This window comes from Artemia franciscana, chromosome 6 (assembly GCF_032884065.1).
Source record: "Artemia franciscana chromosome 6, ASM3288406v1, whole genome shotgun sequence".
NCBI classification, from domain to species: Eukaryota; Metazoa; Arthropoda; class Branchiopoda; order Anostraca; family Artemiidae; genus Artemia; species Artemia franciscana.
The window spans coordinates 35,270,754-35,288,446 of NC_088868.1; the positions used below are offsets into that span (position 1 = coordinate 35,270,754).

At 36.4% G+C, this 17,693-nt stretch overlaps 1 protein-coding gene across 1 annotated transcript in view; it reads right to left on the reverse strand.

The window, feature by feature from the left end:
• The window catches only part of LOC136028353 (microtubule-actin cross-linking factor 1-like), a gene marked incomplete in the record, with an annotated part of 451,602 nt that overhangs the window by 251,286 nt on the left and 182,623 nt on the right, over positions 1 to 17,693 (reverse strand). The window contains 2 exon segments of the mRNA XM_065706142.1: positions 7,510 to 7,637; positions 15,498 to 15,713. Coding sequence (XP_065562214.1) covers positions 7,510 to 7,637; positions 15,498 to 15,713 — 344 coding nt within the window.

Consider the following 17,693-nt stretch of genomic DNA (forward strand, 5'->3'; position numbering starts at 1 on the left):
TTCGAAAAAAAATGGGCATATTAAACATAAAGATTGGAAACTATGAGAGAACTCATCGTGTGGTATACGACAAGTCAAACGCAAACACCAACAACAAGAAGAACAAAAGGCTATTATTTTCGCAAGACTGTGGGAAACTAATTAGAACGAATATTTTGGCCTTATGTCCAAGGGCCAACACAAAGAAGAAAAGAAGAGCCAATAAGAAAAGAAGAGGGAAAGTAGAACCAGCAAGATAAGAAGAAGACTGAGCATCGACTTCACTTACTAATCCTAATGCCGTCTTACAAGTTAAATAAATCAAAAAAAAATTGACGACATTGAATCCCTTTATTCACACATTATAATAACTACTACCATTCTTTTAAACATAGAATGAAAATGACCTCTCATAGTTTCTTTCATTTTTGTGCATAGGACGTTATTATAAACATATTTTTTCTATTTTTTAATATATAAATATAATGGGAAAGCAGAATGTAACGCAACACAAAAGCCGTTACCCAAAACACATACAAAGAACATCAGCATTTAAATCACTGAAGCAGAAATTTGGTAGCAGGAAGGCAGATGTTATTCCGTAATTGCTTTAGGAAATGTAGTCAGCCCCTATGACAAAACAAAAAATGAACGGAAATTATACGGCGAATCAGTCTTCAAAGAAAGCAATACGGGATACAAGATCAACATAGTTAATTTTGTATTTGGGATATCCACAAACCAAAATGTATTAAGTGCGAAAATAAGCTCTGATGGGGAAAATTCGAAGAAAATATTATATTTTGTCTATTATAGGTTTACACAGTGGCGTTGATTAGGGGGTGAAAAATTTCAGCGAAAGAGTATTTTCGCTGAAAAATACTCTTTTTAATATATAGTTGAAAAAACAATAAATTCTTGCCCTCTCATGAAATATGAAAAATACTCTTAACCCGCATCCCCCTATAAATCTTCGAAAGTTGCCGTCATTCGAATAGCTGTGTATAATGGCAGACTCGGGATTTTGTTCGGGGGGGGGGGGAGTTCTATAATTATTTTTTTTGCGCATAAAAAATCTATTTATATACATTATTGTTAACTTCCTCAAGTTCGACAATTTCGGAGGGGGGGTCAAACCCGGTAACCCCCATCCAACTCTGTATACGGCTTCGACTGTGAACCTATAACCCAGTCTTCTATACTTCTCAGCCAGCATTCGGTTCAAAGTCCGTAGATCCATATTTCCATTGCGCAAGAAACAGCGATGAACAAAGGATGACAGGACGGTAACTCTTCCCTTCTTAAATGTAGGTGCAATTGTTCCTTATATTTATATGAATTTACTAACTTACAAAACTAATAAAGCCACAACAATCACTCAAATACACATTATAAATTTAGATGTAAATTTGAAAGAAGTCTTTTTCAGGGGGGGTGGGGGTCTAATTTATTCGAAACCGCAAAAAAGAAGATTTCCGTACTTCATTGAAAGTACAGGAAAAGGAGAGAAAATATTTTTAGAAATACATTATATTTGAAGGTAAAAAGACCCGGAGTCTCTCAGGCATATACCTGGGCCCCTGTCACCCACAGTATGAAACTATGTAACATGTCAGCTAAAACCAAGGGGGTCTTCAAGATTTTTCCGGGGAGGTTCTACAAATAAAAAAACTTTGAAAAACACATCAAAAATCGTTCATGTACATTTTTGTCACGTTTTCACGAGTCGGACAAAAACTTCGGGGGGGGGGGTTCAAACCCAGTACCGCCTTCCCCCTGAGCAAACCCGTGGCTAAAGTATATCCATATGAAAAGGGGAGGCTTATCCCCAAGTAAGTTTGAAAATGAAAGTTTGAAAATGATATATTGTTTGTTTGAAAACAATTGAAACAATTAGAAAATGGTTGAGAAGCAATACTCCCTCCCCCTAATGATGCCAGGTATAGCCCTAAATAATATATTTCCCCAATGTTATTCATTGCCTGAATCATTAGGCATCAGGTATTTTATCAAACAGTTTGTGGTAACGAACTGTAGTAAGGAGCAACCTGGCTCAATAGTAACCGAAACTCTAAAAAACGGAATTTTGATACGGAATTTCTGAAAAACATTCAGAAATTAAATAAAAAAACATTTTTTTTTAACTGGAAGTATAGAGAAACATTAAGACTTAACACGAACAGAAATTATTTCGTATATGAAAGGGGTTGTCCCCTCCTCAACGCCTCGGTCTTTACGCTAAAGTTTTTTATTATTTTAATAGTAGAACTGTGACCAAGAGTCAAACTTGGTCATTACGGAATAATTTATTATTATTGGTAAATTTGGGTAATTTGGTGGTAAATAAGTCGTTTAATTACCACCAAAATTTAAAAAAGCAAAAAAAAAAAATTTAACGACCCTTGTCGTTTAATTATCACCTAAAACAACACCCACAAATTAGCGTTGATAGCGAGGTGTTGAAAAGGAGTCCCCTCTTATACGTAAAATTTTCTGCTCGTTTTAAGTTTTATTATTGCTTTTTACTTTGAGCTAAAAAAAATTGTTTTATTTATTTAATTTCTGATCGTTTTTAATAATGCCTGGAAATCTGGCCCAACCTTCACGAAAATGGAGAATTATCCTTTAACATTTCCAAACGTAAAATTGAGTCTGCAAAGAGAAAGAAAGACAACTAAAAGGATTTATTGGAATTCTCCTGAAAATAGGAATTTGCCTGAAAAGTTTAACCACCGGGAAATTCCCCCACCATGGAAAATTTCACCGTAGAAAATCTCCAAGAAGAAAATTCACCCCCCCCCCCCCGCACAAGAACAATGTATGCACACTTTCCCAATAACAAACCCAAATTTGCCAAAAATGGCTTAGCTATTTATTATGAGTGTTTTAGTGTTATGTATTGTCGAGCTATTTCAAGCTTTTTATTATATATTCATAAGCTATATATTCATAAGCTTTTCGTTTATTCCCTATAATCCTGTGTACATTCATGTGTGTATAGAGAGCATAAATAAATCATTATTACTATTATTAATGGGCAAATTTTATACGTTAAGACTTCTCTCCAGGGGCCGTGGGGGTCATGTTATCTAAAAAATGTAGTTATTGGACCTTTCAACCATGCTGAATAAATGGCTGTCTCAAAATTCTGATAAGACGGTTTTGGGGGGAAAAGGCATGGGAGGGGGGCTAGTTGCCCTCTAATCTTTTTGGTCACTTAAAGAGGGCACTATAAGTTTTAATTTCCGTTCAAATGAACCCTCCCCGATGTTCTAGGACCATTGGTTCGATACGGTCACCTCTTAAAAAAAAGGAAAAGAAAAAAAAACTAATCAAACACACATCCGTAATCTTTCTTCTGGTAAAGAATACAAAATTCCACATTTACGATACCTCTACATGATACACTGATACACTGAATTACTGATACACTGATACATTGAATCTGACGGTGTGGTTTTCATTAAGATTCTTTGACTTTTAGAGGGTCTTTCTCCTCTTTTTCAAGATCATGACAAATTTTCGAATCATGATACACTGATACACTGAATCTGACAGTGTGGTTCTCATTAAGATTCAAATTTTCGATACACTGATACACTGATACACTGAATCTGACAGTGTGGTTCTCATTAAGATTCAAATTTTCGATACACTGATACACGGAATTACTGATACACTGATACACTGAATCTGACAGTGTGGTTCTCATTAAGATTCTTTGACTTTTAGAAGGTCTTTCTCCTCTTTTTCAAGATCACGACAAATTTTCTCAGACTTGTAGCCTTTGATGGTTAACACTAAATTTAATGAATCTTACATATTTGGCGTCAGCATAATAAGCTAATTTTTGTTATATATTTATTGATATAAAAGTTCGTTTTTGGTTCTGTTAGGTTACTATTGAGCCGCGTCGCTCCTTAATAACAGTTTGTTACCACGAACTGTTTGAAAGCCAAGAATGTTACAAACTTTTCAAAATTTCATCCCTTAGAACTGTCATACTTTAAAACAAGAGCTAAGAGCTCATATGGCACTTGTGACGAGGTCTGAAGACCCAAGAGCTCATATGGTATGAGCTCTAGCAAAATTCTTAGAATTAATAAATTGCTTTAAAAGGAAAATAAGAGGCTTAATGCCGGTCAGGATTTAAAATAAGAGCTCTGAATCACAAGGTCCTTCTAAATATCAAAATTCATTAAGATCCGATCACCCATTCGCAAGTTACAAATACCTCAATTTTTCTAATTTTTCCTCTCCCTTCAGCCCCCAGATGTTCGAATCGGGGAAATCGACTTTATCAAGTCAATTTATACAGCTCCCTGACACACCTACCAATTTGCATCGTCCTAGCACGTCCAGAAGCACCAAAGCCCGCCAAAGCACTGAAACCCACCATCTAATTCCCCCAAAGAGAGCGGATCCAGTCCGGTTACATCAGTCACGTATCAACAACATTTATAGCCTTTTCCAAGATTTCTGGTTTCCCCCTCTATCTCCCACCAATGTCAACAGATCTGGTCGGGATTTGAAATAAGAGCTCTGAGACATGAGTTCCTTCTAAATATCAAATTTCATTAAGATCCGGTCACCCGTTCTTAAGTCAAAAATACCTCAATTTTTCTAATTTTTCCAAATTAACAACCCTCAGCTCCCCCAAAGAGAACGAATCCGTACCAATTATGTCAATCTCGTATCTATAAAATGTGCTTATTCTTCCCATCAAGTTTCATCCCGATGTCTCCACTCTCAGCGTTTTCCAAGATTTGTGTTCCCCCCTCTAACCCTCGATGTCCCTGGATCCGATTCAAATTGAAAATGGAGCATTTGAGACATAAGATTCTTCTAAATATCAAGTTTCATTGAGATCCGATCACCCATTCGTAAGATAACTCAATTTCACGTTTTCCAAGAATTCCGGCTTCCCCCTCCAACTCCCTTCAATGTCACTGGATCTAGTCGGGATTTAAAATGAGAGTTTTAAAGCACAAGATCCTTCTAGATATCAAATTTCATTAAGATATGATCACCCTTTCATAAGTTACAAATACCTCATTTTTTCTAATTTTTCCGATTACTCCCCCCCCCCAACTCCACCAAAGAGAGCGTATCCAGTCCGGTTATATCAGTCAAATATCAAAATTCATTAAGATCCGATCACCCATTTGCAAGTTAAAAATACCTCAATTTTTCTAATTTTTCCTCTCCCTTCAGCCCCCAGATGTTCGAATCGGGGAAAACGACTTTATCAAGTCAATTTGTACAGCTCCCTGACACGCCTACCAATTTGCATCGTCCTAGCACGTCCAGAAGCACCAAAGCCCGCCAAAGCACTGAAACCCACCATCTAATTCCCCCAAAGAGAGCGGATCCAGTCCGGTTACATCAGTCACGTATCAACAACATTTATAGCATTTTCCAAGATTTCTGGTTTCCCCCTCTCTCCCACCAATGTCAACAGATCTGGTCGGGATTTGAAATAAGAGCTCTGAGACATGAGTTCCTTCTAAATATCAAATTTCATTAAGATCCGGTCACCCATTCTTAAGTCAAAAATACCTCAATTTTTCTAACTTTTCTAAATTAACAACCCTCAGCTCCCCCAAAGAGAACGAATCCGTACCAATTATGTCAATCTCGTATCTATAAAATGTGCTTATTCTTCCCATCAAGTTTCATCCCGATGTCTCCACTCTCAGCGTTTTCCAAGATTTCTGTTCCCCCCTCTAACCCTCGATGTCCCTGGATCCGATTCAAATTGAAAATGGAGCATTTGAGACATAAGATTCTTCTAAATATCAAGTTTCATTGAGATCCGATCACCCATTCGTAAGATACCTCAATTTAACGTTTTCCAAGAATTCCGGCTTCCCTTTCCAACTCCCTTCAATGTCACCGGATCTGGTCGGGATTTAAAAATGAGAGTTTTAAAGCACAAGATCCTTCTAGATATCAAATTTCATTAAGATCTGATCACCCTTTCATAAGTTACAAATACCTCATTTTTTCTAATTTTTCCGATTACTCCCCCCCCCCCAACTCCACCAAAGAGAGCGTATCCGGTCCGGTTATATCAGTCACCTATCTTGGACTTGTGCTTATTCTTTCCACCCAATTTCATCCTGATCCCTCCGCTTTAAGCGTTTTCCAAGATTTTCAGCCCCCCCCCCCCCCCCCTAATGACACTGGACCCGGTCGGGATAAAAAAAGAGATCTGAGTTCCGAGGTCCTTCTAAATAATAAATTTCATTAAGATACGATAAATCTTTCGCAAGTTAAAAATACCTCATTTTTTCTAATTTTTTAGAACTACCCCCCCCCCCCCCAACTCTCCCAAAGAGAGCGGATCGGTTCCAGTTATGTCAATCCCGTATCTAGGACTTGTGCTTATTTTTCCCACCAAGTTTCATCCCGATCCCACCACTCTAAGCATTTTCCAAGAGTTTAGGTCCCCCCCCCAACATCCCCTTCACCGGATAAAGTTAAAATTTAATATAAGAGCTGTGAGACATGATATTCTTCCAAACATCAAATTTCATTAAGATCAGATCACTCCTTCGTAAGTTAAAAATACCTCATTTTTCTAATTTCTCAAAATTAACCCTTCCCCCTCCCACTCCCCCAAAGAGAACGGATCCGTTTCGGTTATGTCAATCACGCATATAGGACTTGTGCTTATTTTTCCCATCAAGTTTCATCCCGATCCCTCCACTCTAAGCGTTTTCCAAGGTTTTAGGTTCCCCCCCCCCCGTCAATTCCCCCAAATGCCACCGGATCCAGTCGGGATTTAAAATAAGAGCTCTGAGACACGATATCCTTCCAAACTTCAAATTTCATTAAGATCCCATCACCCGTTCGTAAGTTAAAAATACTTCATTTTTTCTATTTTTTCCGAATTAGCCAGCCCCCCACTCCCCCCCCCCCCCAGATGGTCAAATCGGGAAAACAAGACGGTCAAATCGGGAAAACAAGACGGTCAAATCGGGAAAATTTAATCGGGTCTGGTCCTTGATGCGCCTGCCAAGTTTCATCGTCCTAGCTTGCCTGGAAGTGCCTGAAGTAGCAAAACCGGGTCAGACAGACAGACAGACAGACACAGACAGACAGACAGACAGGCCAACAGACCGACAGAACTTACGATCGCTATATGTCACTTGGTTAATACCAAGTCCCATGAAAAAAGACATATGGCATAGAATCAGGCATAAATCCTGATAACCGCTTTGTCATGGCCTGCAATCCTTGAGAAGTAGACTCTATGCCGAGATTGAAAAAAAAAACAGATTCTAGGATAATGCAGACAATAAAAACATCAAAAACTTCTACGATCGAATATCTTTGGCAATACCCAAGGGTATATCTAAGTTTCTTTTTCGGGCGGGGGGGGGGGGTATAAAAACTTTAAAACACACATTAAAAATTTGTTCACATGTATCTTTGCTAAGTTTTTACGAGTTGGACGAATATTTTTTTTTAGGAGGAGGGTTCAAATCCCATACTCGCGTTATATGGCTTTGGCAATACCCTTACCTGACTATTTCATCTTGTATCGCCACCTTTCTTTCCTGGTGCAATGTAAGCATTTGATTCCAATGTCTTTCAATCGAGTCCGGTCGGAGATCTGGCTCCAAATACTCGCCAGTTTCTTCAAGAAATTGCTGAAACAAAAATAAAAACGTAGGGCATCATATTTTCAAATAAAAAGAAAATGTAATTATCTTAAGGCAAAATCATTTTAGCTATTATATTGTTTGGCTTTTCGAAACTTTTTTTTTTGCATTGGCAAAAACACCCAAGAGATACAACAGAGAATTATGGAAAGTAGGCCACCCAGAACGCAATATATTAAATACCTGACACAAGCAACTCTATATATTAAAATTTTTTTCGAAATATACCTGTGTATCTCATTGAGAATAAGATAATTATCTCCGAACGCAAACAGAAAAACCGGTTTTACTCAGATCAAGAACAACAGTGTGATCCCTATAACAACCGAAATCGCTAGGATTTCTACAAGAAATCACAAAAATAAACTAAGCATCTTTTTTTTTTAATTTCTAAGCCAACACTTACAGCGACGCCAATTCAAGGGCCCTAAATTTGTTGCCTTCCTCTTAGATTGAAAACAACACATTCTTTCCCCCCCCCAAAAAAAAATCGTCATTTGGTGCCACTGCATTGTCATGCAAAACCAGCACTGTCAAACTCTATTTTGTGCACTTCTTCTGTTCGATGCATGTTTATAAAAAATCACTTTCACTCCTCACACACTATCACTCCTTAGGAAAAAACTAAACAAGTTCTTCTAACTGAAAGTAAGGAGCAGCATTAACATTAAAACGAATAGAAATTATTCCACATATGTGGGGGAATGCCCCCTTCCCTGCCTTAGACTCTCTATACTAAAGTTCGACTTTCTTTCCCAATTTTTAAAGAACGACTGCTGAACCACAAGGGCCGTTGAATTGGAACATGAACCTTTTTTAAAGCACACTATCGCTAAACATACAATTTCAACAAGCCCACAGCTTTAAGTTCTATTGAAAAGACAAGATGCTTTTATCATTAGATCTATTAGTCTCGTATCTATTGACCATGCCAGAACCATGATATTATTCAGACTTGCTCTTAGACCTTCGTGTTGGTTCCTGGATTATGATGTTTGATGAGGGAGGCGTAAGATAGTCCTGAAGGATTCCTTCTCAAGTCTTGGTGTGAAGACGAACTTATGGTTATCATACGACTAACCAAGCAAAAATTTGGTGACACCTCCCATTTTACCGATACGGACCTATGAGAGCTACAAGATATTCATCTAAAAATATACCTAAACAAACAAGTTTTGTTTTGTATTTCTGGAGACTGCGTCGAAATCAAAATTCCTCACATGAATTCAACTGTGGGACCAAATTGGACGAGCCAAAGAAGAAGCCACGCTTGAAAATGGAATAATTGCATCGAATTATGAAGCCTTAACTATTCGCAAGTTAAGTATGGTAATTAACCTCAATAAGAATTAAGAAAAGATAATAGCAAGAAAATGTTTGTATTTGGACAGAGTGACAATTTAATTGCTTATTACCCTCGGGCTCCCTTTTTTTCTTTTTTTATGGAAAAACTCGCATAAGCAACATAAGTCATTACAAAGTTAAAATTGGTATAACAAAATCAAATAGTGCCTTAACACACACGCACCCAACAAATAAAAAAAATAGAGAGAGAAAGAGAGAGAGAGGGGGATAGAAAGAGACACATACTCCAAGATAGGCAGGAAAAACCCATTCAAGAAATGGTGGCAGAACCGCTGTCGGGTCTAAAAATACAACCCTGACCTATCTCGGGGGGTCTTCCCTTATCCCCTCTTACGCAGTTATGAATACGGAGAATAAGCATAACAATATTTTGGTATGAATTAAGACAAATTATTTTCCAAAAGATATTTATAATTCAATAAACAACAGGTTTTGACCTTTTTTGGCAGTGTCCCTTTTTGGCTTGTCGTTATAATTAAGCACTCATGGCAGAGGCTTAGGCAGCAATTGATTTGGGCGGCAGGGTTATTCAAAGAATACAGGAATGCTAAAAAAAATTAAACTATAGAAGGGAATCTCTAAATTTCGGTGGGGATCAGGTTCTCCTCCTATACCCTTCGTTTCCCTTCTCTATGTGTCTGATTCATGACGGAAAACATTCCTGACGGGGAATTAGATACCAATTGATTTGGACAGAAGGGCTAATGGCAGAAGAGAAAAAAAAACAAAAAACCAGAAAACTAAACAGAAAATAGAATTAATTATGGAGGGAGGAATCTTAAAATTTCAATGAGATTTATCACTCCTACTGTACCCTTCATTTCCCTTCAGCTCGCCTTCCTCCTTCGCATGACATAGCTTTATGCAAAAAAAAATGGGTCTAAGGACCCATTTTCACGAATTGAGCTCAACGAGAGTTGAGCTCAATTTCACCTCCCTAACATCATATTCCTTTTTATTTCACTGAATTTCTTTAAATAATCAACCCAGTGATTGGTTACTTCAATAACAAATTGGTAATTTCTTCATTTATTAAAGCTATAGGTATTGGTATAAAAGTGATTTATTGCATTGCTTGTTAATTGATATTCAGCTCCCCAAGTGATTTCTTTCATTCATTAATGCTATAGGTTTTGGGATCAAAGTGGTTTTTGTATAATTTGTTGTTTCATATTCAGCTCCCCAAAATGAGTTTTTTTTTCAATCATGAAAACTATTGGTATTGGGATCAAAGTCATTTTGTACAGAGCTTGTTTTCCTGATATTCAGCTCCTCAAATGATTGCTTAAAACCGTTCAAAGATAAAACAAAAAAGGCCTAGATCAAAATAAAATTATATTGCCGAGTTACCACTGTACTTAATTTCTTATGTCCTTATTTCTACTTATATCTTTATTCCTTTTTTTCAATTTCTCGCCTTTCTTCATTTAGTTTGTTAACTATTAATGTGGATTTTCTAGATTTTGGTTACTACATGTCATCTATCTTTACAATATATCCTACATCAACACTACTATATTAATACCATTACCATATCTTTACCCCAGTATTAAATGCTTGTAGTACAACAGGAAAATAAGGGTGGTAATACAATATGAAATAGTTATAGATATTTGGCTTTGATAATATTGTTTTTATTTTTTAACACCTTGATTTTTCCTCCTGTTATATCAACTTTGTATTTTAGCTTTCTTTTCTTCAACTTTGTTTTGCGAGGGCGCCACCTAGTTTTTGTCGTGTTTGAAAGCTGAATACAACTTATAGTTTATTGATGATGACCTTCAAGACGAAGTAAAAACGACTGATATATTCGACGCTTGGTCACTTGTTTGACATTTGTTTTCTACCTGACTGGTCAGGGTACTCTTATCTGATTATTATGGCTGGTTTGTCCACATACTTTAGCATATACGTTTACTTTATTATGGAGCATTTCGACCTTATTATGGCCTTAAAAAATGGCCGTATCCCTATTACACTTGATGAAGAATAAAACGACAAGAACTACGTTGAGTTTCCATATATACTGAATAAAATATGAGACAAAAAACAGAAAAACAAGACAAAAATTAATATTTGAAGGAATAATCCCCCCCCCCCCCCAACAAAATAAACTGAAGGGAAACTCCCAAAAAAGGAAAGAAAGATTTCTCCCCAAGTGAAGTTCATGACGATCTCCGAGAAGAAGTAAAAAAAAAGAAGATAATGTTAGAAAAGCAAGAAAACAAAAGAATAAAAAATTAAGGAAAACTCTCCTAAAAAGAAAAGGAAGATTTCAGCTCAAGTGATGGCCTTCAAGAGGAAGCAAGACATTATCGAGCTAATTGATACGAAAAATATGTAAAATCCTGCTCAAGACAATGTTGAGATTTAACCGAAGTTCATCCACGAGAAAAAACTACAAATATTTTTTTTTAATTTTTCTGTTATACTTGATTTCGTGTTTAATCTAAAAACGCCAGGTAAAATATTTGTTAAATATGAAGACTAGCTTACGCCGAAGGCCGACGGAGCATTTTTGCGTGGCACCTAAGAATGAATTTAACTTTCGTTTTTAGGTAGTTTTCCTTCACAATTTTATCCATTTTATACAGAGTACAGGTTAGTTTCCAACGACGATAAGTAGATGACGTTCGAGTACAACTTTGACAGAAAAAATTGTCCGAGTTTCTAGAAAACTCGTAAGTAAACCATACGTATACTCCCAAAAGTAAAAAAAAAACACTAGTTCATATGCAGCTCCACCGTAAAAATATAAACATTGTGTTTTGTTTTTAGAAGATCAATCTAATAAGTTAGCCTACATAGAAATTGCTAGATTGGACGAAAATTCAGACCAGTAAAATTTCTGAAATGTCCATCAAGTTAGATGGCGTTTTCCTTCAGAGAAAAATTGTTCTGTTCCCGGTCCCCTAAAACTGTCCTATAGTCAAAAGGAAACAAAAATCAAGCTACTTAATTGATCGACATGATAACCAACACTCAATACAGCGTGTGAAACAGACTTTCATGCGCTAGTCATGACTAAAAATTACAAGGAAAATTTATGATAGAACTCGTGTCAATAGATGAAATATCTTGTCAAGTCCCCCTAACTTACACCAGGTATGTGATTATAGTAATTCAAACACTACAGACTGACAGGGCTATCGTGCTTTATTAGAAAATATAGTCATGAAGATGTCACGAATTTCGTGATCTTTCATTCCCCTGGTATAGCAGGGAAGATTTTAAGGTTAAACAATGATAAACATCAGATATGAAAGATGTTTTAACAGTGCCCGCAACAAGAGCCAAGAATCCACCTAGGAGGGCTAAAATCAAAAAGATTTTTTTTCCTGCTTTATTTTTTTTTCTTGTCTTTAGATTTTGTTCTCGATGCATTTACAGGGCTGCATTGAAACACATGGAAATTTTTCCGTTTTCTTTTTCAGAGTTCATTATTTATGCATGCTTCCTCCCCTCTTCCAGAAATAATTAAGGAAATGTTGGATACAATGAACAGGATATAAGCAGAAAACTCCTGCAGGAATTACAAACAAATTCCATAAACGAACTGGTCTCTGAAAATAAAACAAAAAAAAATCAAAAAATAGAATTATACAGGGATTAAACCTCTTGCCCTCTCCACACTTCTATTGCAGTGCTTTGAATTAAGGATTTTTTTTTTTTTTTTTTTTTTTTTTTTTTTTTAGTGTTCAATATCATATTGTAGGGGGATTTTTTTTTTTTTATTTGATAAGTTAGTAATAATTTGTAAATAAGGCACTGACATCAATTGTAGATGGCGAGTGAATCGAGCTGAGACTTTTAAGAAGGATCAAAAAAAGCACACATGTTACGATTTGATAACTTAGCAATCAGAAGTAATTTTATCGTTATTATGGTAGATTTAATTTAAATTTTTGTTGACGATACGTCCATAAAGTATATATTTACTAAGGCAAGTACTAGCTATCCTTATTAGTATGTTGTTTCTAATTCCGAAATGCTTTCTACTGCAACTAATGCCACCACGAATTGCTCGAAGTGTTAAAACAGATGAGGTTTACACATCTCTTCGATCCCACTCTCATCAAGCTTCATTTTTCTACCTCCCAGAAAAAAACCTAATATATTATATCGTTTTGAAACTGATATATAATGTCATTTTTAATCGCAAAGTAATCATGGGCGCAATGTCGTATCTGGGATTTTTGTTCGGGGAGGGGGGGGGGAGGGGGCAAAATACGTATCCAACATTATCAAAATTTGTTTATGTGCATTTTTATTACTTTTTTACGGGTCGGACAAAAACTTTCGGAGAGAAAAGAGGGGGGTCAAGCCCAGCAAATCCCTTGCATATGGACTTGCAGGGGCAGCTAGCTCTTACCACTTCAAGTGCTATGCGGCAGAACTAATCAAGGCATTTGGTCTTTGGCCATCCAGGTTTTGATTTGACTTCAATTAAAGGTTTTGCTCGGCAGCTTAGAGGGAGCCAGACGTCAGTGCCGTTAGTCATATCTGGAATGCTCTTTCCTGGAAGGGGGTTTGAGCTCTGTTGAGGTCAATGCCCTGGGTAGCAATTCGACTTTAGATAACGTCCACCTGTCTTGTGCGAGGTCTATCTCTGGGGCGTTTCCAGCCATTCGAAGCTGGATCAGGTCTAAAATGAGTCGAGCAGGGATTTGAGAGGACAGATAAAGTAGATGACCATACCAACGTAGCGAGCGAAACTCGAGCTGCTCAAGCTTGGGTGGCAATCTAAAGGATCGGTGGATACCAATAGGCAAAATAGTCTAAACCAATCTTTTACGGTACATACACTGAGTAACGTCAAAGACCTTTAGAGCTTCGTTCATTAAGGCTGACGTTTGGCGTTCTATCAAAAACTTAATCCTAAGAAATAGTTATCGATAATAAGACATAATAAACAAGCTTCCTGATAGGCCAGATTGACCTATGGATAATGACTGTGACTAGCTACTGAAGACTTGCTGGTTCAACTATAACGCAAATTTTTCAGGTTATACCACTGGACTATTTTGGATTTTAGGTCTTCGGACAAAGACAGGATAGACCATTATTTTGCGATGCATACTGAGTAAGTTCAATGAGTTTCTCTTTAAAGCGTCACTTTTCACATCCACCAATAAGATTTATTTTTAGAAAATACCGTAGGCTAATATTTGAACAATCTGCAACAATCTATGTTATTATTTTTTTTAACATATTATTAAATTTCTTAATTTGATAATTATGCCGGATTAATCTACGGATAAAGGCTACGTTACCGACGACGCGCTAGCTCAACTCTCACACCAACGGCGAGTTTTTTTTTCCAATCTGGCTGAGACCAAATCAAAAGTATGACATGCTCAAATGGGACGGGATGTATTCATAAGAAAATATTTAAAGAAGCAAATATGTGATGGGAGGGCGAAAGAGCGAATCAGCAAAACATATACTCTGCAAAATCTCTGTGAATCTCCAGGATGGAAAGTGAGCATGCAGAGCTGCGCTGATCATAGCTCCGTGATTTAAGAGAATTCAGAAAATATTCAAGAAGCAGAAAATCCACGGGAGGACGAAAGAGCGAAGCTCTAAATAGTGCAAGATTGAAAGTGAGCATACACAGCTAGGTCGGCCTCAAACGGCTTGGTGCAGCAATGACTTTTAATCAGCAGTAGCATTTTGTCGGCTTCCCTGGCCTTATTTGTCTAGAACAACGTTGGTCAAACAGAAATTCGTTTTGGAAATACATTGCAATAAGTCAAAGATCAAGAGATATATATACATATAAGATATGCTTCATCAGATTTTTTGCAGTTCCAAAAACATTCAAAAAAATTTTGAGTCAGTACTTTTTGTCTCAAGTTTTTGTGCGCAAGATACTAGAGGGCATGGATATTTCTGTCACTATATTTCTTTTACTTTTTTCATAAGATATGTCGAGCTCAAATAGAGAGAAGCCTCATTTGTTTTGTAACCAAAATGACATCCACCCAAGAACTTGGGATCAAGCTGACCAATCAGCTTCAAAGTGATGGAACTTGCTCTTGAGGAGACCTTCACTAGGAACTTAAAAAGTTGAATCCCTAAATTCGCAAACAGATTTTGTTCAAAGCTAATCGTCCACCAAGGGCTGTCCTCTGTTAGGCAATCACGCCAGTTGTATCGCAAAGAACCAAACGAAAGTACTACCTGGAATTCAATCTAGCCCAAGTCCTCAAAAAAAGTAAGATATCAGAACAAAAACTTATGATCAAAAATTTTTCATTTTGTTAAAAAAAAAACCTCCCAGTTGGCCTGCTTTCCTAGCCCTATAACATCCTTGTGGACTTTTCAAAAGACAACACGGATAATTTGAACAGTTAATTATTATTAACATCCGCACTTGGTAATAGTTATCTCAAGTTTTTTTTTTTTTTTTTTTTTTTTTTTTTTTTTTTTTTTTTTTTTTTTTTTTTTTTTTTTTTTTTTTTTTTTTGCGGCAAAAATTACCTCAATATCTTTGAACATTTGAAATAAGGCCTGCTTTTCTTTAAGTCGAGAGGGAACCTCTTCATTTCTAAATCTATTTGATTCATCTGCTAATTTCTTCATTTCAATTAGCGTTGGTGGAAAATCTCTATCTTGCATTACGGCTACGGAATGACGAATCCAGCTCATCAAGACTCGACTTAGCTCTCTGTAATCATTGTACTTTCGCTGAGTTTCCTGAAAAAAAAACATTAAATAAATTTAAATTTAATATAAAAGAAATTTAGACCAAGACATTTAAACGATTTATTTAAATGATTTATTTTAATTAATAAATAAATTAACTATTATAAATTTATGTTAATATATAAATTATTAACGAGAAATTAAAGCAAATAACGAATATAATAGCAATTAGTCATATTCTCATTTGACCTAAGCAGCAACCAGGCGGTGAACTGCTCTCCGTATTTCCTAAGAAAACTGAAAATAAAAATACAGTTGAAAATAAATATAATAACGTTAAAAGCAAATTGAAAATGTAAAATAATTGAAAAATAAAAATAAAAACAGTGAACCGGCAGTGATGATTTCATTTTCGGTGATTTCGTAATTAATGGTTATATTTGACAACATAGTTTTTTTTGTTTTTTTTCGTTATAGCAATAGAGGAGGAGCAAGAAATAGACCTACTGCAAATTTATCTTCAAAAAAAAAAGGTTACCAAAATATTTAATACAAGTTTGGCTGCCAAAATCAGTACCTCATACACGCTGTCACTAGTGGTAAATTTAAGTAACTCTGGGTAGTACTGGGACGCCGTGCTCAAAGAAATAGCAAATTCCTGCTGAATGAAGTCAGAGTCGGTATATTTAAAATGTCTTGAGACGGGGCCGGCTATAACTTATAAAATCCAGTTAAATGAAGCTTTAAAACAGGGTCGTGGAGTCAAAACTTCGGTAGATTTTTGCTGAAAGGAGTCGGAATTGGTATATTGAAAATGTCTTGAGACGGATTCGGCTATAACTTAAAAATCCACTTAAATGAAGCTTTGAAACAGGGCTGTGGAGTCGAAGTTTCTGTAGATTTTTGCTGAAAGGCGTCAGAGTTGGTATATTGAAAATGTCTTGAGACGGATTCGGCTATAACTTAAAAATCCACTTACATGAAGCTTTAAAACAGGGCTGTGGAGTCGAAGTTTCTGTAGATTTTGCTGAAAGGAGTCGGAGTTGGTATATTGAAAATGTTTGAGACGGATTCGGCTATAACTTAAAAATCCACTTAAATGAAGCTTTGAAACAGGGCTGTGGAGTCGAAGTTTCTGTAGATTTTTGCTGAAAGGCGTCAGAGTTGGTATATTGAAAATGTCTTGAGACGGATTCGGCTATAACTTAAAAATCCACTTACATGAAGCTTTAAAACAGGGCTGTGGAGTCGAAGTTTCTGTAGATTTTGCTGAAAGGAGTCGGAGTTGGAATATTGAAAATGTTTGAGACGGATTCGGCTATAACTTAAAAATCCACTTACATGAAGCTTTAAAACAGGGCTGTGGAGTCGAAGTTTCTGTAGATTTTGCTGAAAGGAGTCGGAGTTGGTATATTGAAAATGTTTGAGACGGATTCGGCTATAACTTAAAAATCCACTTAAATGAAGCTTTGAAACAGGGCTGTGGAGTCGAAGTTTCTATAGATTTTGCTGAAAGGAGTCGGAGTTGGTATATTGAAAATGTCTTGAGACGGATTCGGCTATAACTTAAAAATCCACTTACATGAAGCTTTAAAACAGAGCTGTGGAGTCGAAGTTTCTGTAGATTTTGCTGAAAGGAGTCGGAGTTGGAATATTGAAAATGTTTGAGACGGATTCGGCTATAACTTAAAAATCCACTTACATGAAGCTTTAAAACAGGGCTGTGGAGTCGAAGTTTCTGTAGATTTTGCTGAAAGGAGTCGGAGTTGGTATATTGAAAATGTTTGAGACGGATTCGGCTATAACTTAAAAATCCACTTAAATGAAGCTTTGAAACAGGGCTGTGGAGTCGAAGTTTCTATAGATTTTGCTGAAAGGAGTCGGAGTTGGTATATTGAAAATGTCTTGAGACGGATTCGGCTATAACTTAAAAATCCACTTAAATGAAGCTTTGAAATAGAGCTGTGGAGTCGAAGTTTCTGTAGATTTTGCTGAAAGGAGTCGGAGTTGGTATATTGAAAATATCTTGAG